Below are 25308 nucleotides of genomic sequence, written 5' to 3' on the forward strand. Positions count from 1 at the left end.
TGGGATTAGGCTGTCACTGCAGATTAATGTGCCCTAGTATTTCACTTCTGGGACCTGGCCGAAAGCGACAAGATGGGTTTTCGTTCCCAAGAAATGAGTATAAGAGATTATGCTAGAAATGAATAGAAGAAGTCTCCTAGGAGAATATGGTAGAAAGCTGCTTGGTACTGATATTTAATCATCAGGGGCAGCTGTAATAGAGAGGGGGATGAGTGGGAAACGCTGTCCCTTGAGAAAATAGGGGAGAGGTGTGAACAGAGTCATTTCAAAGCACTGTGGTCTTACTGCTCTACCTACTGATCATTCATCGCATGCACTCCAATACTTAAAAATTAATAATAAAATATGAAAATGCAAAGGTTCACTTATCAGAAAGGCTAAGAGAATAAATCATATACACTATAACTAAAGTCACAACTTTTTATCGTAGAGACATTTTACACTTTATATAGTAATTTGTCCCCTGCTAAATGTCTCCTATTTCTTTATAGCCTTCTACGTGAAAAAAAGGTAGCATATGCTTTGTCACATAATAATTGGTGCATTTAAATTGCATTTCCAAACTACTAGACGGACTGGAATTAGAGACAGGTATACTTCAGGGAAGGGACCTTTTGTTACACTTCTTTGTTTCCACAGTACTTAGCACAATGCCTTGCACATAGAAAACACTCAAATTTGAGAGACTATGAAAGGAGAGGGAAACCCTGGTGGCATAGTGGTTAAGTGCTACAGCTGTTAACCAAGAGGTTGGCAGTTCAAATCCACCAGGCGCTCCTTGGAAACTCTATGGGGCAGTTCTACTTTGTCCTACAGGGTCGCTATGAGTTGGAATCGACTCGACAGCAGTGGGTTTATGAAAAGAGATAAGGCTATATATTTCTTTTTAGAAACTTTCTGAACAACAGCATGCTCACTGAATGAATTTTATTCTAATCAATAAAAAGATAGTTCCTTCACCATAAGGAGGCTTGGTGGCACAGTGGTTAAGTGCTCAGCTGCTAACTGAAAGGTTGGTGGTTTGAACGCACCAGCTGCCCCATGGGAAAGAGATGTGGCAGTCTGCTTCTGTAAGATTACAGCCCTGGAAACCCATATGGGGCATATTTACTCTGTCCTATAAGGTCACCATGAGCTGGAATTGACTCATGGCAAGGGGTTTTCCTATACCATGATGTAAAAAAGGCCTCTTTCAGCATTCATTGTTGAAGGAAATCTTAACTAGGGTTGCGTGGTGGTATTAGGTGTCCTAAGTTCAAAAGTGACTCCATTTGGTAGGTGCATCCCATGAGCTGATAAGTTGTGGTAAATTATATATGAGGTTAATTGTCTTGAGGAAACACATCATGCTATCTTGAAAGGGGCAGATTTGATCATGTGGCATGAGGATGGGAAAAAAACTGAATTCTAGTATCAGAGACTTAATACCTACTTAAGGTGTGTGAAGAGGTCCCTGGGTGGTACAAACAGTTTGTGCTCAACTAAACTAATGGTTGGCAGGTCAAAGCCACCCACCAGCTCTGTGAAAGAAAGTCCTGGTGATCTGCTTCTGTAAAGATTACATCTTAGAAAACCCTATGGAACAGTTCTACTCTGTAACACATAGAGTTGCCATGAGTTGGTTTGTTTTTTTGGCATATGTATGAAAGCTGTTCAATCTTACATAAGTAACCTGAGATTTGGGAACTATTTTATTTTGTTTGTGCTTCCATAACAAAAAATTACCACAGTTGGTGGCTTTAAAGAGTAGGAATTTATCGTCTCATAGTTTTAGAGGCTAAATCAGAGCATCAGTTCTAGGGAGAATCCTCCCTTGTCGGTAACTCCTGGGCGTCCCTCGACTGCTTGAAGATATATCTTCACATGGTATTTGTCTTTGACCTGTGTGTGTCTGTGTCCATTCTGCTCTTTTTATAAGATACCACGTAGAAGGGATTAGGTTTACGACTTACCCTATTTCAGTATGTCCTCATTAATGTAACAAAAGAAACCCTTTGTTTCCAAAGAGGATCATATTTACAGGTATAGGGGTTAGGACTTCAACGTAACTTTTGGGGGGAACAATTCAAACCATAACAGGGATCTCAGTTTCCATTTTTGTAAAATTAAAGCACTGAGTTCTATGATTTTTATGACTCCATGTCTTGAATTGAATTGCTAAATGTCAAAATATATTTTAGTTTTCCAGAGCTCATGTATCTGGAAGGTCAGCCAAGAAACCAGAAGTTCAAAGGTCCAAACTAGATATCACAAATCATGGAGGAGAGTATGGTATGATTCATCGACTGAAGAATGATTATTGCAATCCAGCAGCCCAGGTCCAAACAGCAGCTATTCCACATTCTAAATGTATCAATTTGGGCAAGTTCCTTATCCTTCTCAGGCTTGGTTTCCTCCTATAAAATGGAGATAAAATTACCTACCCCACAGGGATGTTGGCTTGAAACACAGCAGACAACAAATAAATTGTAGTTTTCCTCATCGTCTCAGGGACTGTTAATTGCAAAGAACAGAAATGAGGTAGAACCAGCCAGTGGCATCACTAGGGGGTAGGTGGGGCGAGGTACGGGCTGCACCCCGACACTGCCAGATGGGGTGACACCGAAATGACCCCATGGTCCAAAGTGACGGTGGCGGTGGTGGCGGGTGAGCTGGTGCCGTTGGGGGAGGGGCTGGCAAGGCAGTGGTGTCATTAGGGTTGGTGTCACCCATCATCTAGTGGGGTAACTCGTCACCCCTATTTTTGAGTTCTTGTCTGCATTCCATTATATTTTTTTAAGGATTTCTCTCTATCTCTGTTTAAGAAATCAGAAAACTTTAGATTTATTAAAAAGCTACATTAAAATAGTAAAATAAAATTTCCTCTAACTAGGATAGAGAATAAGAGACAGAGGGACAGATTTGAAGGGAAAGACTAAGATTGAAGTGGCTGTGGGACTTCAAATAGGAAGTGTCCCTCAAGCAGCTGGAATAAGTGCCTAGAGATAAGCAGAGAGTTATGGTTCAAAAATATGGATTTGGGGCTCATCTGCAGATGGGTGGAGGCCCTGAATAAGGACCTGTAGAGCAGGAGAAGATGGGAGAGAACAACCCCCGTGAAGAGTTGAGCAGGGGAACAAAGGCTTTGAAGCAGACTGAGAAGGAAGGCTATAAGGGTGGAGGATAACCCTTTGACAGGGAGGAGAGTTTCTGGAAGGAGGGAGTGTAAAATATGTCTCATTCCAAAAAGTCTCAAAAAAGAAGGACAATAAAGGATCCAGCAGATTTGGGAAAAGGGACCATCGGGACATTACCGAGGGCAGTTGCCCTGATGAAGTGGAACCGGGAGCCAAGTGGGAGGAAAAGGTTGGAGGAAGTGAAGACAATGAACATAGACAACTTTCCAAAGAAGCTTGACTGTGAAGGGAAGAAGAGAAACAGAACTGCAACTAGAGCGAGAAGTGAGGATTAAGGTGTTTTTTTTCCCTCCCCCCAAGAAGGGAGAATTTTTCATATCAATAGAATGCCAAGAGTCAATAGAAAGGGAGAGGTTAATACAGGGGAGAGAAAGGAAGATTGATGGAGCAAGATCCCTGAGGTGGTAGCAGGGAAGGGAACCAAGCAGAGGTAGAGGGATTTGCCTCAAATAAGAGAAAGGACAGCCCTTTCACTGAGATAGGAGGCAAAGAGGGAAGGACGGGGACAGATAGATAAGTTTGCAGGTGGCAGGGGAGAAAATTGAGGGAGTTCTCGATTGATGGCCTCAATTTTCTCCATGAAGTAGGAGGCAAGGTCATCTGCTGAGTGGTGTGAGGGAGGTGGTGGAGCAGGAGGTGGTGTAGGAAGAGAGAACGTTTGGCATATATAACTGCTAAGAGTAATGGGAGGTGGAGCCAGAGAGGGACACAGAAAGATTGCTGGGGAGTACTGAGTGCCCAGGTGAGTTGGGAGAACATAAATTTAGTATGTCCCACACTCTCACAATTGTGACATCTTCTCTTGTAGAATTTAAAAGTCTAGGTACAGCAGTGAGAGATTGAATTGTTACATTGATCCAGGGCTGATTTTGTCAGGTGCGTGTCACAGAAAGTTAAGAGACACCAAACCAAAACCAAACCTGTTGCTGTCGAGTCGATTCCAACTCACAGTGACCTTATAAGACAGAGTAGAACTGCATCATAGCGTTTCCAAGGAGCGGCTGATGGATTCGAACTGCCTACCTTTTGGTTAGCAGCCATAGCTCTCAACCACTTCGCCACCAGGGATCCAAAGTTAAGAAGGACAAGAAAATTTAGGGTATTGAGAAGAGAGGGTTGAAATGATGGGATACAGGATGGGTAGAGAAGAATACAAGGTCAAAATTCATCTGCTAGACCCAGAGCAAATGCAGGGGCTCAGGACTCTAAGGTCTCAATGGGTAAGTGTTTTGGGGAACAAAAAGAGTAGTGGATTGGAAGGAGCCTGTCGTCACCAAATGGGATGTTAAGAGTTTCAGATTATAGAGGTAGACCTCTTCTGAGGGTTTTGAAGTGGATTATCTGAAAGTTAATCTTACCTCTTTGTTGAAGCCGTCCCTAACCACTACACCCCAAACTTTTCTCTCCAGCTTCTGATTTCTGATGTCATTTTGTGTGACACAATGTTAAAACTGGACCCTCAGTATAAGAGTCAGGAGATCTGGGTTTAGGTCTTATTTTTAGCACCCATAAGTCCTGTGGCCTTGGCCACAGCAGGAGCCACCAGGCAATGGCTATACTGACCAGCACATCTTGATTAAAAAACCAGTTGCCATCAAGTTGACTCCAACTCATGGCATCCCATGTGTGTCAAGGTAGAACTGTGCTCCATAGGGTTTTCAATGGCTGACTTTTTGGAAGTAGATCTCCAGGCCTTTCTTCCCAGGTGCCTCTGGGTGGATTCCAACCTCCAACCGTTCTGTTAGTATCTGAGCGTGTTAACCATTTGCACCATCCTGAGAATCTACAACTTCCTTAAAAAACCAAAACCAAGCCCACTGCCATCGAGTCAATTCCGACTCATAGCGACCCTATAGGGCAGAGTAGAACTGCCCCATAGAGTTTCCAAAGGGCATCTGGCGGATTTGAACCACTGACCTTTTGGTTAGCAGCTACAGCACTTTACCACTATGCCACCAGGGTTTCTACAACTTCCTTAGGCACAGATTATCCTGTCCATGAACGTTATGTAAACACCCAGCATGTCCGTAATTGCTTTGTTCCCCACCTTTCTGTGGGAGTAAGGATGGGAGGCACACAGACTGTGCTCCTTGTGTGCGGCTTTACTTCACTGCAGTTTATACAAGACTCAACATCCAAAGACTCCCAGGAAGAGATTCTACTGGGGAAGCAAGAGACACTTTGCTTCATAAAATCTCCTAGTAACACTTTTATTTTAATAGCCTCTAAGTTGGATTTTAAGAGTAGCAGTTTCAAAAAGCTTATAATACCATGAAAGCAAATATTCTGGGAGGGGGGAAAAAAAGGGCCTTTTAAAAACTGAGCTTTGTTATCTGACTGAGGTCAACAGAGACAGACCAAATCAACAAGCATGACATGAAGGGCAAATTTGCAATTAAAAGAAGAATAGGGAATTATAAAGATGGATGGGCCCCATGACACGCATGCCCAAGCCTGCGTGGCCTTGGCCTCGGATGCCAGAAATTAATGCTTTACTCTTTAGCACTTGTCACCTTTGGCTCTGAACAGAAAGCAAATGCATTAAAATAACAACAATTAGAACACTTACTTAGCTTGGAAGGCATTGTTGGTTCCCCTGTGGTCGAGGTCGTGACACAGGCAGCCCACAATCACAGCTAAAATTTCCACCTCGGTCAGAATCTCTTGAAACCCTGCAGTCTGGGAAGGGAAAATGGCCACAGTCACTACTGGGGGCAGGAAGGATGGAAAACACCAGTCGGCTGAGCAACAATCAGCTCTGTTTTCATACCCGCATCGTTTAAGGAAATGATTAACTGCCACCCCCTTCAACGGCAGTCATTTGGGTGGCCACTTGCACAGCCTAGGGTCCCCACCATGATGAATTAGTTCACTGTCACAGCGGCCTGCACTGGCACACCAGGCCAAAGTTCAGGCTATCTTGTAGCCTTTTTAGAGAGGAATTCGCTCTCTCCAGATACAGTGACAGTTCGGCAAAGGACCAGAGCAAAAGATGGTTTGTAACTCCACGTTTTAGGGAGCATCGTTTTTAGTGGTCGAGGGAAGAAGAGGAAAGGTGGCTTTAGAACTGAATGCTGTGTCTGCCAGGTGCCACTCAGATGAAAGCAGGCAAAAATAAAATGTATTAAAAGAAACACCTTAAAAGTATTCCAAGTGTTATTGGATGACATTTAGAAGTTCTTTTATACATATAGCCTTAATTCTATATTCCCTTGGCGGACAGATGAATGTTCTGCAGTTAATAAGGCAGCACATGTCTTGAAAACCAGAATTCGGCAAAGGATTAGGCAACTCAGACTGAGCATCAAGTGGAGTGTCCGTTCCTTGGAATTCTTTTTTTTATTATCCTCTGGTAGTTTGCCTGTGAAATGCATAGGTGGGATGTGGTACCTTTTGGAAACAGTTTGATATAATTAAGTAACCAGGAGCAGAAATGGTTCTTTGATTCCTGCTGGGTCTTTCATTCGTTTAGGAGAAGAAATGGACCTCTGGGAAAGCAGGCCTGGACACTTTCTGGAATCACAGGCTTTATGTCTTTCCCCCTTCTACTCTGTAAGTTTCCTGTTGCATCACTTATTAAAGTCTTCACGGAGGGTGGGGGAGAGGAGAGGTAGGATTCAAATTGCTTCACTTTTCATGTGTGTTTTCTCCCCGAAAGCTAGGAGCAGTGGCTAGTATCTGTATGATACTTGCCCTAGAGCAATAAACACTTTATTTTTGCATTAGTTATGCTTTTATTGCAGAATAACTCACTAATAGGCTCCCGTGTTGACAATTTTATTTTTAAAAATGGACTTGGGTCCACTCTTACCTTTAGAAATATATATAACTTTATTTGCATAGCAAATGGAAATGTTAATAAATTACCTGGGGGTATGAAATAGTCCATGTCAAAGTTTGTACCCCTATGTTTTAAAATTTAGGGTTGACTGTTGGCTTTTCTAAGTTTTATTTTACTTAAAATATTACCTGTACTGTCTCTGTTTACCTGGAGCAACAGAAGAAGAAGGGAAGTCAGAAATAGGAGGAAATGAAATGTGTGGCTAATCGTCTCCAAGAACAGCTGCCACCTTTGCAACGAGACCAGAAAAACTGGATGGTGCCCAGCTACCTTACTGAACGGCTTGATCAAAGATTCTACAGAAGAATCCTGATCTAAAGCGGAAAATGCAGAACTGAATTTCTTATAAGTGGCAGAGACTGGCAAATTCCCAGCATACTTGTGCCAGTGTCTGCCCTTACACATTGATGCCTTGTGCCAGGTGAGGCTTTATGTTCTCCTACACACACCCTTTCTTCCCTCCCCTCATACTTCCATCCATACTCACTGCTTTCCTCATTGCATTTCTACCTTGTAACTATTATTCACTGCTGACCCAGCTAGTGTCCAATGATTGTGTTTTTTTTCATATGTAAATGTTTACATTTCCCGAGTTAAGACTTCTTTGAACATGTAACTAATTCTTCTCACACACCCTGTCCAATTCTGTAAAATGCCTCTAAAAACAAGTATAAAAAAAATGGGGTCAAAGCTGTCAGATCTTTTATTAGATCTCTTTGTACCATGGGGCCTCTCTCTTATAACCCTGATCGTACCATTTGGTCTGAATTCTCTCTTTTTGCTGCCAGCTTCCCTTCTCGGATTCCGCTTGCCATCATCAAGGATGGGGGGGCTCCTCTTTCCTGTCCCTGAGTTGGTCTCCTACCTCTGCATCCCACGTCTTTCTCTTTCTTTGTTTACTCGTTTGTTTGTGGGACCACATCTGCTAGTGGCTTCATGAAAAAGGGTGTTAATTTTTTAAAACTGGGGTAGATAATTTGTTTTTTTCTTGAAACTATGAATTACTGAAAATGTCATTATTCTCATACTCAGTTGATAGTTTGCCTAACAATTCTAGGTTTGAGACATTTTCACTCAGAATTTTTAAGGCCTGTTCTATTGTTTTCTGGTATTCAAAATTGCTTTTGAGAAGTATATACCATCCTTACTCCTAATACTTTGAAGTGTGACTAGATTTTCTCTGTTTTAGAACCCTCTCCCAATCCCTGGCGTTATGCAATTTCACAAAGATACTCTTCGGTTTGGAACTTTTTTTTTCATTCGTTGTGCTTGATAAGCCTTTTAAATCTGGAAGCTTGTCTTCTTCAGTACAACTTTCTTATAATCTCTTTTTTAAAATAATTTCCTCTTTGCTATTTTTTCTGACCTATTGGAATGAGACTGTAATTGGTTGAATCTTGGACTTCTCTTATTGATTTCCTCATTTCTTATCTTTTCTTCCCATTGTTTATTTTGACTTATTTTCCACTTACTTTCCGGGAATAAGACTATTTTTAATTTATAAGCATTTTCTTGTTGTCTATTCCTTTTCTGACAGCATGCTAGTCTTCTTTCATGGATGTAGTATTTTATCTTTCTAAAGATACTATGGTTCCTCTGAGATTTCCTTCTACTCCCTGAACTGTTTCCTCTGAATTCCTTCTTTTCTCTGTGTGTGGTAGTTTCCCTCAAATGTCTGGTAATCCTTGGTTGTCTAGTCATATTGAAGAGAAAATCATTAAAAAGCTTACAAAATGCACCAGTGTATGTTGGTGGTGTCAATAGGTTGCTGGGTTTTACTACAGGATGACCATGTAACTGGCTCTTCCTTTGCTGGAGATCCTTAACTGTCAGTATCGTTTATTTTCTCTGGAATTTCCAATCTGCTGTCTAAACCCAACCAAAACCAACCCCAGTGCCATCGAGTCGATTCTGACTCATAGCGACCCCATAGGACGGAGTAGAACTGCCCCGTAGAGTTTCCAAGGATCACCTGGCAGATTCGAACTGCCAACCTTTTGGTTGGCAGCTATAGCACTTAACCACTATGCCACCAGGGTTTCCAATCTGCTGCCTAGAGATGGTGAAAACTTGGGTGTTGGCATTCTAAGCAAAGAGGACTGTACCTTCCCATATTTAGGAAGTTTAATCCTCATAGTTTCCTTAATTCTGTTGTTTTCAGTGTGCATCTCATATTAACTGCCCCCTCCCCACTGCCGATATTCTAAATTCTGGGGATCATTTTCCCCAGCAAATACTTTGGTTTCCTGTATAGGTGGGGGAAGAATAGTCCTCTAACTACGTGGAGATTGGATGGGGACCCGGGGACTCACTGTTTTCATCACCCCCTCACCCCCACCTTACATTTTTGTGGTATCTGATGCTTCCAGTTCCTGAGCCATGATAGGTTCTGGGGGCCATTGTTTCTCATGCGTGCTTTTTCACCCACACTCTCACTCGTGAAGGCACTTGGGATGGACCTTCTTCTCTGCTAAGTTATGAACCATTCCTCCCATATTCTGCCTTCATATATTATGGTTCCATGAAATGTAGAATTTGAGACTGTTTCTTGCTCTCCTGGTATTTTGGGGTGATTTTTGAAAGGAGAACCCATTCCCAAAGGAGAAGAGGGTATAAATGTCTTTATCTATCATCTTGAAACTGTAAATCAACTTTGTTGCTTTGAATCTTGCTAACACTAAGTAAATCCTGAAAGTCTATCAAGGGTAAAATAATTATCAATGATACCGAGGAGTTAAGTGTTGTAGACAACAATGGAAGGGCACTGAGGTCTAGGGAGATTTTGCTTGTGAAAATGCTGTTGACTAGAACTAGCTGCTGAATCAGAACTGTAAGAACAGGGATGGGATAATGTGAAAATAAGGCAATTCTGCTAGAAATTTAGTTAGAAGTTAAAATCTAATGCCATCCTAATTTTTAAGCCATGAGTTTTCATCCATTATATAATAGAACATATTTTGCTATAATGCTTTGCACAGCCATGTTCCCTCCCTGCTCCTCTCCGCCTCTTAAACTATTTGTATCATGGATACTGTTGAGAATTTGATGAAAGCCATGGACCTTCTTCCCAGAAAATTTTCTCTAATTTTATGGTGTTCAAAGACCCTGGAGCACATCGCTGAATCTTCACAGTAAAGAATCCCTGAAGTATAGCATAACCACAGTCACACAAAACATATTTACCTCCCTTGACTGCGATACCTGAGTTACTGAAGCAGGACCTATCTCATGACTGTGATTTAAAGCTGCCTGGTAAATGGTTTCTGAAAACCGTCAGGCCTGAAAAGTGTCTGCCTGCCACTACATGTCCATTTGCCCCTCCCCCTCCTCATCCATCTTCCTTCTAGTCCTATCCATTCAGACCCACATTTACCCATATTGAGTCAAAAAACTGACTGCTGAAGACAAGCTATTTTCAAAAGAGAATAGCAGGAAGAGTATTTTAATGTATTTATCCCACCCTTGACCACTCTATTTTATTCTTAATCAATTTTCAGATACAACTATGTCTTTTCTGCTCTTGACCCAATAATTACGGAATTTATTAGCTTTTAGCTTGCTATATCTTCTTACCTGCATTCCCTCATGGTCCATATTAGAAATATAAAGTAGTGAATACAATGCATCTAAGGAAAGAGATGGTCAAGGAATATAGACCTAATTCCCACCTCATCCTCTGAACAAAGGCCTTGTGACTGTCCTCTGAGCAGGCTTCCAATGACCACCCTTCGTTGGGCTAAAATGTACCCAGGAATAACCCTGTCCTTTTAAACCCTGATGGCATAGTAGTTAAGAGCTACAGCTACTAACCAAAAGGTCGGCAGTTCCAATCCACCAGGTGCTCCTTGGAAACCCTATGGGGCAGTTCTACTCTGTCCTATAGGGTCACTATGAGTCGGAATTGACTTGACGGCAACAGATTTACAGGTGCCCTACCATAAAGGAGCCCTGGTGGCACAGTGGTTAAGCACTGGCTGCTAACTGAAAGGTCAGTGGTTCGAGCCTGCTCTGTGGGAGAAAGATGTGGCAGTCCACTTCCGTAAAGATTTACAGCCTTAGAAACCCTATGGGGCAGTTCTACTCTGTCCTATAGGGTTGCTATGAGCTGGAATCGAATCGATGGGAACAGGTTTGGCTTGGGTTTACCCTGCCCTAGCCACTGGAGCATAAAGTAACTGGAGCTCCAAAGGGCCAAAACCAGTAAGATTGATTCACTGGGGCCCCTAAGCCATCCCGTGATCTCCCATCATTAGCCAGCATAAAATTTAAACCAGCTCAGATGTACCACATTTTCAAAACTGATCCTGTGTGATTCTACAGGATGGGGAATATCATGGCCAGAGAAAAATGACTCTTGCTTTGTGGTTCTGTTGAATCCAAAAAGATATAAAAACAGCAGCTATAATATCAACACTAGACAGTACTATAGAGAATTCATTAATTTAACAGATGCTATTTTTATTAGGTGCCTGTTATGTACCAAGCAATTGGTGTATCTGAGAAAAGAGGTTTGGAATAATATTAACAATAGTTAACACTTGTATAAAAACCAAAAACCCATTGCTGTCGAGTCGATTCCAACTCACAGTGACCCTACAGGACAAAGTAGGACTGCCCCATAGGGTTTCCAAGGAGGGGCTGATGGATTTGAAATGCTGACCTTTTGGTTGGCAGCCGAACTCTTAACCACGGTGCTACCAGTGCTCCAACATTTGTATAGAATTTAGTATATTCTAGGCACTGCTCAAAGTATTTCAAATATATAACCTTGTTTAATTTTCACAAGAACCCTCTGAAATAGAGTTTGTTCTTATCTTCCCCATTTTATAGATGAGGATATTAAGGTATGAGAATACACAGCTAGAATGTAACAGAGCCCAGGCAACCTGGCTCTGAGTCTGTGTTCATATCTACTGGGCTATAAAGCTTATACGGTGAGGGTATAGGTGTAGTTAGGCAGCTTTTCAACACTCATGATAATAGAGCATTAGGTAATGGGGCTTTCAAAAATCAATCAGTGTGTACTTTATTCCATGAAGGAAATTATTCTTAAATAGTAAGATGTTAATGTTACAGAGCCATTGACATTTTGAGTCTAAACATGGTTCTGGTGCACCAAGAGGTAGCTGATAATGCATAGTGCTTTATTACAATTAAGGCTTAGAGAAAAAAGCAAGATATAGTAGTACACATGGAATATTCTAACTTTATAAAATACATAAATATATGCATAGGAAAAAGACTGTAAGGATGTACATCAAAATGTTAGCAGTGATGGGATATTTTCCATGAGGCATATTTATTAATTAAACATATACTGTATGTGTATATATACGTGCGTGTGTATCTGTGTGTGTGCATGTAGACAGACAGAGAGCCCTGGCGGTGCAGTGGCTAAGCACTTAGTTGCTAACCAAAAGGTCAGTGGTTTGAACCCACCACCCTACTTTGCAGGAGAAAGATGTGGCAGTCTGCTTGCATAAAGATTAAAAAAAAAAAGCCTTGGAAACCCTATAGGGCAGTTCCACTCTGTAAGTCAGAATTGACTCAAAGGCAATGGGTTTATATATATGTCTCTATATAAACCCAATACACATGCACACACTCAGAGTATTGTTACATAAATAACACGCACCTTCTCTGTTTGTTTGCTGGCCACACTCTCCCCCACGAGGTATCTTCATAGGTGCCACTATGTCAGTTTTTTTTTTTTTTTTTACAGGTTGTTGTGAAGAAAAATTAGCATAGTGCCCTTATGAGGATGCCTCACATGGGGAGGGTGTGGCTGGCAACAAAACATAGAAGGTGTACGGTATTTGCTTAAAAATACAGTGTATGCACACACATACACACGCACATACGTGTGTGTATAAATCCTTTTTTATTTTTAAGAATATATCCAAACTTCATCAAACTCTTTAGCTTGGAATAAAATACTGATATCTTAAGATGTGTCCACTCATTCATTTACTCATTCATTAAATATTTATTAAGCACTTACTCTGTTCCAGGCACCAAGGGCAGAATGGTGAAAAAGACAGGCAGAATACTGGCTCTTGCTGTACATACAATTCAATCACACCTGGTACCAGCCAGAATAGTACCATCAAGCGCCCTTTTCTAGTGAGAAACTGTCAGCCTCAGGAAACTAACACAGGACATGTTTGGGCTCCACCTGCATTTAGGGCAAGTACAGCATGCTTCTGTGATGTTTTGTGTGCTTCAAAGTGGAATGGCAATGTCTCAACATATAAAATCCAATGGCAGGCTCATGGGTATGAAACTATACAACAGGTCCCAAAGCAATGCTTTTAAGCAGAGGACCTTCTCAAGCTTTTTCTTTTGGGTGGAAAACCGAACCAAACCAAATCCATTGCCATCGAGTTGATTCTAACTCATAGCGACCCTATAGGACAGAGTAGAACTGCCCCATAGGGTTTCCAAGGAGGTGGATTTGAACTGCTGACCTTTTGGTTAGCAGCTGTATCACTTAAGCACTGTACCACCAGGGCTACAAAACTATAGTATCTAGGTTTAATGTTCAAGCACACTTGGCATTTGCGGTAACTTTTGCCTGCCAATATTTGGGTCTACTGAACTGACGGCTGATAAAGGGGCACTTCAGCCCCATTTTGAACTCTAGCAACCAGGCCTTCCCAGCTACTCGGGTGCTATGTCTCCTTCATTAGAGTGCACAACAATACAACACAAACCAACTGTGGTTTGTCTGAGTAGCCACAGCAGTGGGATAGGATAGTTTGGATTAAATTTGCTTCTCTCCTCAAAATGAATGTGACCAAATACTGATTTGCCGTTAATTAAATATTGACTTCAGTCTACAATGGTCCCTTCCTTACCAAGCTCAGAATTGTAAAGATGTTATGGCTACACTTAAATGATTTTCTTTTATAAGCAGGAGTTTCTGAAGGCACTTATTATAAAATCAGAAAACCTAAGTCATATTTTGGCCAGATGTTGACGCTCAACTTCAGATAAGATTGCAAATGCTTGTCCTTGCAAGTCTTAGAAAGGCAAGGTAGCAAAACTTAATAGTCTGGTACAATTGTATATACTGAGTATGTATTTAACTCATGGATAAAAAGAATTTGGATTGATTTTATATTATTTCATTTATTATTTTAATCACTACCAAGACTCCATTTTTAACCTACTTTTCACCATAATTAAAAGAAAAAGTATTTATTCTGGGAAGTTAAAAATGTACAGAAATATAGAGACTACAATAACGAACATTCATGTATGTATCACTTTGCTTCAATGGGAACCCATATTTCACCAGGCTTGTTCCATCTATCTACTTGTACACATACTACAACTCAAAAAAAAGCAAAAAAAAATTTTTTTTTTCCTGAGCTAAGTGGGCCAACATTAGGGTACATTCAAATAGTAGATTCTTAAGGGCTTAGCTTTTTACCATTAAGAATGTATGTGCTTTATGTTTTTTTTTGAGCCTAAGGACAGCATATTTTGTCCATGTTCAGGAACGTAGCTTATATTTTCTTCATGATAAATTATTAGTGAACCAAATACCATATAGCATGTGGTTAGTGAGCACAGTAAATGAAACAGATCACATGGTGAACATTAATTGTGCAGAAAGACATCTCTCTAAGTGCCATGAAAGGCCAGGTATATGAATTTCAAGAATATGAAGCTTCTTCAAAGCTTATCCCAATTTTTATTCATCATCATTGGATCAAAATTAAACATGAGACCCATAAAATTTTTTTAAAAATTTAAAGCTCTCAACTTGACATGCTTAGGTGCCAGGTTTCAGTCTTAAGAAAGGCCACTACCAACCAAGTCGTAAACCGGGGAAAATGGAGGCTGTGATAAACGGTCGTGGCTCTGTTGCTGGGTCTCCCTGACCTGAAGGATTTGGCTGGCATCGTAAAACACAAAGCGACAGATTAAGCAGTTTACCAACATCGTAAAAATATCAAGGATAAATTCACTTTAGTAAAAAAAAAATCCTATATTGTAACTAGGCAGCCACAGCCCTGAAACCACATACATGTCTCCTTACAAGCCTGTGTCCATAAGCCAGAGCTTATACTTCCCCATAATGCTGGACATGATTGCATTCATACAGTTTTACAATTTACATGTCCTAAGAAAAACACCCAGCTCTGGCTGATGGTGCAGGAGAATTTATTTTCACTAGAAAAGGAATGACCCATAACTCATGAGTGGCAGAGCTTAAAGTGAGTTATGGAGGTTACTCTCCTGTGTGAGAAAATGGATTGGATCATCCCTCTGCTCAATTGTATGTTTGGTTATTAGCCCGCCAGGTTCTTAATTATGTGTGGTTTTGACTTTTTTCCTTTATAAAATAAATGTGGATAAAGGAAATGTCAGCGAGAAGCACGGAGTGCCTAACTGGGACTCTGAGATGTAGCCAGAGAGAACAAAAAACAGGAGCCTTCTTATTTGATTAAAGGCAGGAGTCTTAAATATAATTTAAACATAGCATTCAAATGGATTAGCTCCATAGTTAATTTATAGTGCCCAGCACTGATGTTCTGCAAAAACATTAAAACCCACTACTGTCCTAAATTTAAAAAATTTGCCGTCTTTTAAAAGTCACACCAGAAACCAAAATATACCTACATGAAGATTAAAGAATTTGTTTTTCTAATACGCAGATTTTATTGTATTATTATGATAATACTGTCATTTACTTTAAAGAAAATATAAGTAGTTACTACTCAGATTGATAAGGAAATGCAGTGTAAAAAATGATGTTTGATGATTATTGATATTAGTATAGTTTATTACTTCATTACAGTCAGTTTGTTACAGAACAAAATACCTAGATCTCTTTGTACCTTCCAAGGTTACATCTACAAAGGAATTAGATTTCTTTTTATTGAGATTAGGATTCTGGTTATTGAGTAAAAATATTTTATTTAAAAATTTAATTGCTTCTGTCCTTTTTTTGGGAGAGGGGAGCTCCAATTCGAATTCCAAGATTCCCCTTCCAGAAGAAATTCTCTACCTCAAAAATCAAGGAGTTTCCTGAAAACTGCAGATAGCAGACAGTGCATTGTCATCATGCTGGCTAACAGGACGGATTTTTCTCCCTAAATGTCCCTTCTGCTCTCTCGTTTGAATTATCAATAAAACGGCTTAGCTTATCTCTGAAAATAACCTTGTTGACAACACAAATATGGACTTAAACATGCTACCTCCACATTTAAGATTTAAGAAGCCCCCCCTGTAAATGTCAGGGGGTGTCAATGTGTTTGCTGTGATACCTGGTTATTATTAGTGTTTAACTGCGATTCCCCACCAGCACTCTGCCGCCAGCACCACCATAAATTTTAATGTGATCATGTGCTCTTCTCTTTTCATATCCAGCAAATTCTGCAAGATCATAATATTCTATATGAACCCTCACTGAACCTTAGTGTGATATGAAGAAAGAACAAGATTTCTAGCAGTGATAGTTGTTCATCATTTTATAGTTTTTTTTTTTTTTAACTGGACACTGAGCAACGTGGTTCCCTGAATAATATTACCCTAATTTTAAACTAAATTCACTCATTCAATTAATCTTTATTGAGCCCCTACAGGATGCAGGGCATGGCCCGAAGTGCTAACGAGTACATTTATGGGACAGTAAAGAATACTGACTCTTAAGGAAACCTTGTTTTTTTTTCCCCTTGGAAAATCTGTCAGAGATCATGCATCATTTATAAAACCAAAAAACGTCTCTGCAACCTCGGCACCTCTGTGTGCCTTTTATTCTATGAATACGAACAAAAGCACCACCATTTCCTATCCGGTCTACACAGTGAATATAAGACATTTGTTCATCTTCTTTCATTTTGTATGTGCTTGATGGGATGTTTATTCCACAAGCACATATAAATAGAATTTCTATAATTATCATTCATCTACAGGATTTTATTCTTTTTAACCACAAATAGTAACTGGTACTCTACACTGCATTTATCTGAGGAATTCAAAGTACTTGGTATATTTTAGCTTCCTAAGTAGCTCTTTAAAATCAAAGAATAATTATTGAAGCCTTCATTTTTCAAATCTGAAATTTCGGTTAGAGGGATTAATAGGGTTCCTAGTGAACTAAATTTCCACCACTCCATATCAAATTGCCTATCCTACAAATTTTTTCTTTTTTTAAAATTTCCAAAGGAACAAAAACTGCTTTGTTACTTAGGCATACACTTGAATACTTTTGCAAAACACAATTCCGAGACAGTAAGTTTATTTTCTGTGTTTTAAATGATTTTTTAGGGTTAAAGGTTAGGAAGCTGGTGGGTACATATAATCGTCTCGTCTTTTTGTACATACTGCCAAAATTTTTGCTCATCAATGACATACAATTATGCATTTCTCCATTGCCAGAAACAATGGACTTAGGAAAATACACAACAGATTTAAGGTTGCACAGAGATGGAGATTATTCAAGCTAACTAACATCAGCGGTGTGGTCAATTAGAAAACAGGTCCGTCCTGACAGCAGGGGCTCTTTTCCGGGCAGATTGGCTTTGTTTATAACTCTTTTCTTTCTTTCTTTCTCCTGTTCTTGAAGAAAAGAAACACTCTCAGGGAAGGTTGGCAAGTTTTTGTTTTTTTTTTTTCCTATTTTCCCTGGCAACTAGCTGAGAAACTTTGCCTTGGAGCGCCATCTAGAGGAAAATTCAACATATACGTGCCGTGCTTTCTTGGCTTTGTGACCCTGGCTGAATGCAATGGTTGTATGGTGATTCCCCGCCTCCCCCCCGCCCAGATTAATAGAAAACTTGGGTACTAAACAAAAAAAAATGGAATATGAGTATCATTGACACACACAAAAAAAACAAACACAACGACAGTGAAATGCCCATTCGTGGAAGCAAGTAGGTTATCAGCTTCCCATAAACTGAGGTTCCTATTTTAGAAATTAAAATTGATGAGTAAATTAAATTCATTTTCATCTTCACTTATCAAGTAATCTTTGTTATTGCTGTAATTATTTTCTTAGAATATCCTGAGCAACAAGATTGCCTGTGGTCAAGTTGGAGAAGATACTGAGGACTGATCGCTTGGTTAGAGAAAAACAATAGTTGACATTTTCAACTTATACCCTTAGTCAAGTTCAGCACAAATTTCACGAGCGGAAAATAATATCTTTTCCAGATGTAGTTCTTCAATTCAATGTGAAGGAGAAAAAAAATAATATTCACTAATGTAGTCTTTCCAAAGACATGTTTTGATTTTGTAGCCTCTCCCCAAGCTCCCACCCCTTGGAGAACTTAACAGCTAATTCTCGTCTTTCTACACTAGCATGAATACAAAAACAAAACCCAAACGTTCACCAACAGAGATACTCTTCAAGGCTGATGAGCAGGCTTGCAAAAACAACTGTACCCTTGAAATATCCTGACAGTATGAGTATCCCCATTGTGGTGACACAGTCTTTGAGTTCCACTCTCTTCAGCTTTTTGAAAAGGATCAAGATTGTCCATATCATAAAAACATTGGAGAAAAATTCAGTATGTATTTCCTTCTTCTCCTGCGTGCCCACTTCTATCCCTCTATCCTTGTCAACTTCCCCCACCCCAGCTCTTTTAAGGCTTGTCATAAAAATTTATCTCTGACCTTGACACCTCTAACTCACAATGTCACAGTTATTCCTTTTTTCTTTGTTGATCAAGGTTCTTGCTTACTTATTTTGGCAATTCACCATAAATTAACAGGTACTTCAAAATAATCACTTAATAATTTCTTTATCGAATAGCTTCTGTGAGCCACACTCTTGAACTCTGCACACAGAAAATGATTCCTTATCTGCTGAGATCTGATATGGAAAAACAAAATGAAGCTAGTGCATTATTTTTTTCAACCAATATTTTCTCTTTAACAATGAAGCCTCACAGTTCAAACCATCGTCCTTCCTCACTTGACTGGCTGATTGCTTTGATGGTGTATAATGTATGTAACAAAGGACTGGGCTAGTCCAATTTTTCCAGGTCAGTCTGCCTACTCCTTAAACAGCTGAAGACCCAAAAAACAAGTCCTCAAGTATAAGAGAGCAGAGGATTTTGTCCCATCTTTTTATGCCATGTGACGTTTGATTCAAGTCAATTCAATATGCATTTGTTGAAAATCTAACAATTGTACAATAGAGTGCAAGGTGCTGGTGAAACCTTCAGAAATAGGTGTTGAGTGAATGGGTGAATGTTGTTGAAAGAATAAGAATTTACCTCTTAACTCAAGCAGCTTACCCTATAGGAGAAAGAGTTTGGTAACTTAAAATACATAGCAGAAAAATATATGTGTTATACTAAATACAGTGCAGAGAAATAAGTATTTATTGATGCTTGGGGAGAAGCAGGAAGGCTTCGTGGAAGAACTGGTATCAGGTCAATGCCTTAAAAGATAAGTAAAATTTTAATAGGAAGAGAATGGGGCAGAGCATTTCAAAAGGAAGGAGCAGAATAGTTTCCATTCAGTTAGACCAAAGGAAAATTTATTTCACTTGGAGTTCCCTAAATTTGAGCCTGGGTGCAAAAATGCAAGGTATTTGGATTTATGTTTTGAGAATCCAAAACTCATGTTCTCTTTTTTCCTATGGTAGATATGTTTAAACATATGTACGTAAGATACACACATGCACACACACACATATCTCTCCATGATATCAAAAGCCAACAAATTTAAGCCAGGAAACATTTTACTTGATGATATCTTCACAATATAAATGAAAATAAGGCCAAGGCAAGCCTTATTTTTTTGCCAGGAATAAGGATAAATAGAGGATTTTGTTTCAATCATGGCCACAAACATTTGCCTCTAGATTAAATTCCAAGGCTTACCTCTGGCAGGTTGCCCCAGCTACCTCCATAAAACACAGTGGACACCTTCACTGGGTTCCAGCCCCTGGGGCAGAGATTTTAAGTCTGGTGAGCCCCTAACCCTGAGAGTATACACTCCTACCCCACTCTGCTCTCTCTTGCCCTCTCCAGCCAGATAAGTATCTCCCAGGATTTCTGTGTTCCTGTGGGTAACGTTGACACCTCCCCACTTTGGCTTTCCACCAGGTTAGATTCTTATCCAGTGATCTCTTTGTTCTGTTACTCATTCCCATTTCCTCTGCAAAAGATTACTTTGAAAAGCCAAGCATTTCTTTTGTAAAAGAACTAGTTTCCTGAGACAAACCATAGAAAAGAGGCTCCAGCGACCATTCCAAGACTGTGCCTGCCTCAGTGTGTCAGTGATTTTACAGCTCTAAAGCTTAGAAACGCTTACCAAATATATACTCCCAGGTAAGTTCTGACGTCAACTAAATCACATGGCAATTGTTAGAGAAATGGAAATGGAAGGAGAAGGTCTGTGGTCCACACAAGTGATGGACAGCCGCCACCGTATCCACCGTCACTGAACATACTTTACTTACAGTTAACATCGCGAACATCAGTTGGCACACGTTGAAGGCATGTCTCCAGTTGTGGTACAGAACCATGCGATAGTTTTTCCTCACTGTCAAAAGCCACCTACACAGAGTCTGGAATGGGAAGGGGGAGGTTGTGTCATGGCAGTGGTATGTGTCTCCAGTGGACCATTATCCAAATGCTGCCTTGCATCTGAGTAACAACCTTCAATGATCAAAGTCCTTCCATAAACGTATCATATGATTCTCATGGTAATCCCGCAGGGTGCCCAGGGAAGGTGCTATCATCCCTATTTTGTATTTGGAAAACCTGAGGCTCAGAGGGGCTAACCCATTGCCCCAGGGGCCATCCTGAGATCATCCAGGACAGAACATCTTACCTCATAGTCGATTTTAAATTTCTGTACCATCCCCAGCTCCATGAACATCCGGAGAGCAGCCGTGATCATGGCGTCAACGTCGAGAGAAAAGTCATCAAAATGTATGTCATCGATGGCAAGTTCTGACACCAGAGGGATGTTGGCTGCCTGCAAAAGCAGAAGACATAAGTCAAGCCAAGTTCACCAGCTTTCCCAAACCCCACGTCTTGCTGTCCTCCCTGCTTATCAGCAGTGCCACATAAATCAGGCCTGACCTGCACTTACACCCTGATATAGCTAAATTCTGAGCTGTAAATGTCTTTTGTTTCTGAACTGCAAATGCCCCAAGCAAATGAAGGGGGGAGGAGGGGAGGGAAGCTAATCTGAAGATAAAATATACACACAGGATCTAGTCTGCAGAATTTAGAATATAGAGCTGTCTAGTTTACTACAACCCCGTTCATACAATATATTCTGATGCATATTAAAAAAAACGGGGCACTAAATGAAAGAAACATCTGGGCAGCCAGCAGCTGTGAATTTTAATTGCTGCTATTCAGAAGGAGATGGAATACACCACTTTGTCTTGTTTCTTGTATCCTTATATCATGTAGCCATACACGTGCTCATTGTTGCATACGAGTTCCGTGTCTTCAGAAGGATGGAAAGGATCAGACAGCACATCTCTGGTGCAAAATATGTTCTCTTAATAAAATAGAGATATTTGGAAGGTAGCATAGTATATGCTTCATTTAAGGAATAAATTTTGCAATATTGTTTAGCTTTATTCTATACAAACCTGACAACATAATTACAATACTCATCATACATATGCAGGGATATCAAAACAGCCATGTTAGGCAACTGTCAATCAGTCAACCCGCACAAACCGAAAGAGAAGGAAAAAAATCTTTGAAATCATTTTATGCTGATTTGATTGGGTCTGCCATTTCCTTCAGGCCACTCTTGCTAAGGAAGTCATTTTTATGTTGTCGGGTTATCACGGACCATTCCACATTCATATTCCCAGTCTGTTCACTGGGTGTAAATTACCCAGGGAGTAATTCACACCCTGGGACTACTTTGCCTAAGCAATTAAATGCAACTGTGGTCACTCTAAGCATTCCAGAAACCACATAATCAATTCTTCCTTCCCAACTCTGTCTTCCTCCACAGGAGTTTACATCTTCAGGTTAAAATCTGAACACCGGTTATTCACAATATGAAAGAATGATGAACAAATATGTACATTACAAAATAATTTACCTTCTATTCTGATGATTATTTATTCTCATTAAAAAAAATCAATCAGCTTATCCTTCAGTAAATCACTTTCATATATTAACATGCTTGTAAAAAAAAAAATTTTTTTTTTTTTTTTAGATACCAGTTCTTTGCAATAAAGGCAAGGGTGTGAAATCCAAGCACAGTGGCAGAAAACGTGCGTGTGCACACATGTGCGTGTCCCTACTCTTTGCTCCTGGCCCCATGACAAGCACTTTTTTTTTTAATTTTTACTTTCAAAATATTTTTTAATCGAAGTTATACATGCACATAGTTTTATGAGTAAACTAGTTTTACAAGGCGAGTTACACTCACACACACACACACAAGCAAATACCTGATATAAAAATTTTCCCTCGCTCAGAGACAACCACTTCCAAATCTTTTAGATTTCTTTTGTGTTTGCCTAAGTAAGATGCTTATAGTCTTATTTCTTGATTATCTCTGTTTTAAGCATTATCCATTGACTTCACAACATTAGAGATGAAGAAGATTAAGCTGTTCTACATGACCTCTGCCAACCTCTGCTGCCTCATACACTGACTCTTCTCACTACCCAATATACTGATATAATAACTTTGCTTAGGTGCATATTCAGGGTCTACATTATTACAACTATGTAAAAGACACACTAAGTCACACAATTTTCTGTGATTGCTTTTCCTTTTCCTTGACAGCATTTTGTATTCTCTGGAGTTAACAATTCTTCTTTTTAATGCTCGCTTAGTTTTCTATGTATTTATCACTGATTCAATCTCCAAACTCTCTACCAGCTGTCTAAGTCTCCTCTCATAATGATTACTTCAGATGCTTCAGGTACTCCATCAGTTTCTTCTTGAAGATATCTCTCCCGGAACTTACCCAACTTCTCCCATCTGGACTGGTCTTCTATGTCTGATATATAGCTGTCAGCCAAGCATGTTTCTTTACCATAATTCTGGGAATGCCTTCACCTCTCTCTTGTGTTTCCTGTCCCACATCTTTCTTGCTTTCTCCCCTCATTTTGGCAGCATCCTTCAAAAGTTCCAAAGAAAAGGTGTGGGTACATAAAATTTTTGAAACTTTGCATGTCTGAAAATATCTTTATGTTATTATCATTCAGTTTGATTGATAATTTGTCTAGATAGAGATTTCTAGGTTAGAAATCATTCCATTTGAATTTCGAAGGCATTGTTCCAGTGTCTTTCAGATTCCAATATTACTTTTCAGAAGTTAGAAGCTATTCTGAGTCCTGATCCTCTCACCCTCCCCGTGATGTTTGTAGGATCTTCTTTTTGCTTTCAGAGTTCTGAAGTGTCATGAAAATGTGCCTTGTTGTGAGTTTATTTTCATCCATAATCCGAGGTACTTTGTAAGCCCTTTAATCTGGAAAATCATGTTCCTTAATTCTAGGAAAGTTTTCAAATGAGCTCTTTGATGACTTCTTCCCCTCTTTTATTTTTCTGGAATTCCCATTATTTGATATTTGGACTTTTTTTCTTTTTTTTTTTCCTTCCATTTTTCATTTCTTTTTCTTTTTGCTCTATTTTCTTGGATGCATCCTCTCTTCTTATTCTTGAGATTTTAATTTCTAGTATACAGTTTTCATTTCTAAGACCTCTTTTTTTGTTGTTGTCTGGATATTCATTTAAAAATGTTTTTTAATAGCACTCAATTTTGTTTCATGGATGCTATTCCTTCTCTTACCTCTTTGAGGGTATTAATGGTAGTTCCTTGACATTTTCTTCTCCTTCACAGTTTAGTTCACTTTCTTCACATTGTTTTAGTGTCTTTCCTCCACATTAGAGGTTTCACTAGCTGTCTGGTCATCTTTGTTGATGGTTCCTGTTTAAAAGTGGGGGCTCTAAAAGCATCTATTTGTAGCTTGGGGGAAGGGGGAGGGGGCTTCTCTGTAGGGGGATCTGGCTGACCTGCTTCCTTGGAGTAGCCACCAAATGTTAATATCTTAGGTCTTTGCTATTCAGCTACTTAAATGCCCCAGAGAAGAATCTTCTGGCTGGAGCTTAATAGGGAATCGGGTTAGAAGAGGGTCTTAGCACTGGTATGTAACTGTTCATTTAATCCTCCCTGTTTTTAGTATGTTCTTCTACCCTCAAGTTCTGCACTCTAACCCAAAGGCTCTCTATTATACCCTCTTCAGAGACTAAACTTCTAGTCTCTAAGAAGTGGAGGATTCTGAAAAAGGACCAAAAGGATCTAATTGCTTCTTGAAAAAAAAAAAAATTGCTTCTTAGATCTCCATTTTTCTGTTTATTGTCCACCTTTCATTCCCATTTCCAAAGGTACTTAATTAGCCAATTTCTGAGCTACTAGGGGCAGGAGTCTATGGTATAAATCTGCTTGCCCCTTAGCTTTTCCTATTGCTAGCTTATTTTTGCTTTCTTGTCCATTTGCTTTCTAGCTTCTAAAATTTTGTCAATGTGAGTCTTCTCCTCTCTCCTCCCCCCCTTTTTTTCTTACTTTGAGAGTGTATGCCTCAAAAAAAAAAAAAAAAAAAACTCTGTTGTTTTAGTGGAGTTTAGGGGAGAGAACAAAAGAAAAATGAGTGTGTTTGATCTACCATCTTTACCCCAAAATCATTGCAATTATTTTTATTAAATGATGCCTTAAGTAATCAGCTTGGGAAACTCATGGGTAAGCCAGCATGTGGTCTTTAGTCCCTGTTTTTCCATATGGGCATGGCCTGGCTATAGCCATGTAGATCTCCTTGTCTTGTTCTGAGCCCGGTGTGTTCACTGTGTCAATCCTGATCTCCTCATCAGCCTACAACAATCTTAGAGGCAGATGCCATGCTTCTTTTTCCTTAGTGAAGCACCAGAACAGCTCTCTGTTTCCAACACAGGTTGCAGGGCCTTGTATATAAAGAATGCCAAGTTCTTGGAAAGATCTGAGCTCATTATAATTTGTTCAAATTCAAGTACAACTGGAAGACCACTTCCCATGAGGGGAGAAGCCTTGTCCCAAAAGATGTAAGTCTTTCTGGTCTCAGGAGAGAAGTTTGGTTCTGAACTGCCAGTGGAGGTTGAGCCCTTATAGTTTATAGTCAAGGTGCAGCAATGGTGATGGAAACTGTGTAGAGCTATCCACGTGGCCTCTGTCTTGCAGATTATTAACAGTGTATTCCCTAATGTCGTTATAAATCTTCTACCCTTCAAAGGCACTAAATTCACTTAATTATCTTAAAAATTAAGGAATATAGGCATTTTTTCATTATGAAATGTTAATGGA

The 25308-nt window shown here is 39.7% G+C and overlaps 1 protein-coding gene across 1 annotated transcript in view; it reads right to left on the reverse strand.

Annotated features, from left to right (window-relative positions):
- PDE11A (phosphodiesterase 11A) overlaps positions 1-25308 on the reverse strand; it is a 600047-nt gene that overhangs the window by 95500 nt on the left and 479239 nt on the right. Inside the window, exons 13-15 of the mRNA XM_049887539.1 lie at positions 20818-20964; positions 20444-20551; positions 5746-5855 (exon numbers count right to left, since the gene is read on the reverse strand). Coding sequence (XP_049743496.1) covers positions 5746-5855; positions 20444-20551; positions 20818-20964 — 365 coding nt within the window. The remainder of the gene's footprint in view (positions 1-5745; positions 5856-20443; positions 20552-20817; positions 20965-25308) is intronic.

This window comes from Elephas maximus, chromosome 6, assembly GCF_024166365.1.
Source record: "Elephas maximus indicus isolate mEleMax1 chromosome 6, mEleMax1 primary haplotype, whole genome shotgun sequence".
Classification (NCBI taxonomy): domain Eukaryota; kingdom Metazoa; phylum Chordata; class Mammalia; order Proboscidea; family Elephantidae; genus Elephas; species Elephas maximus.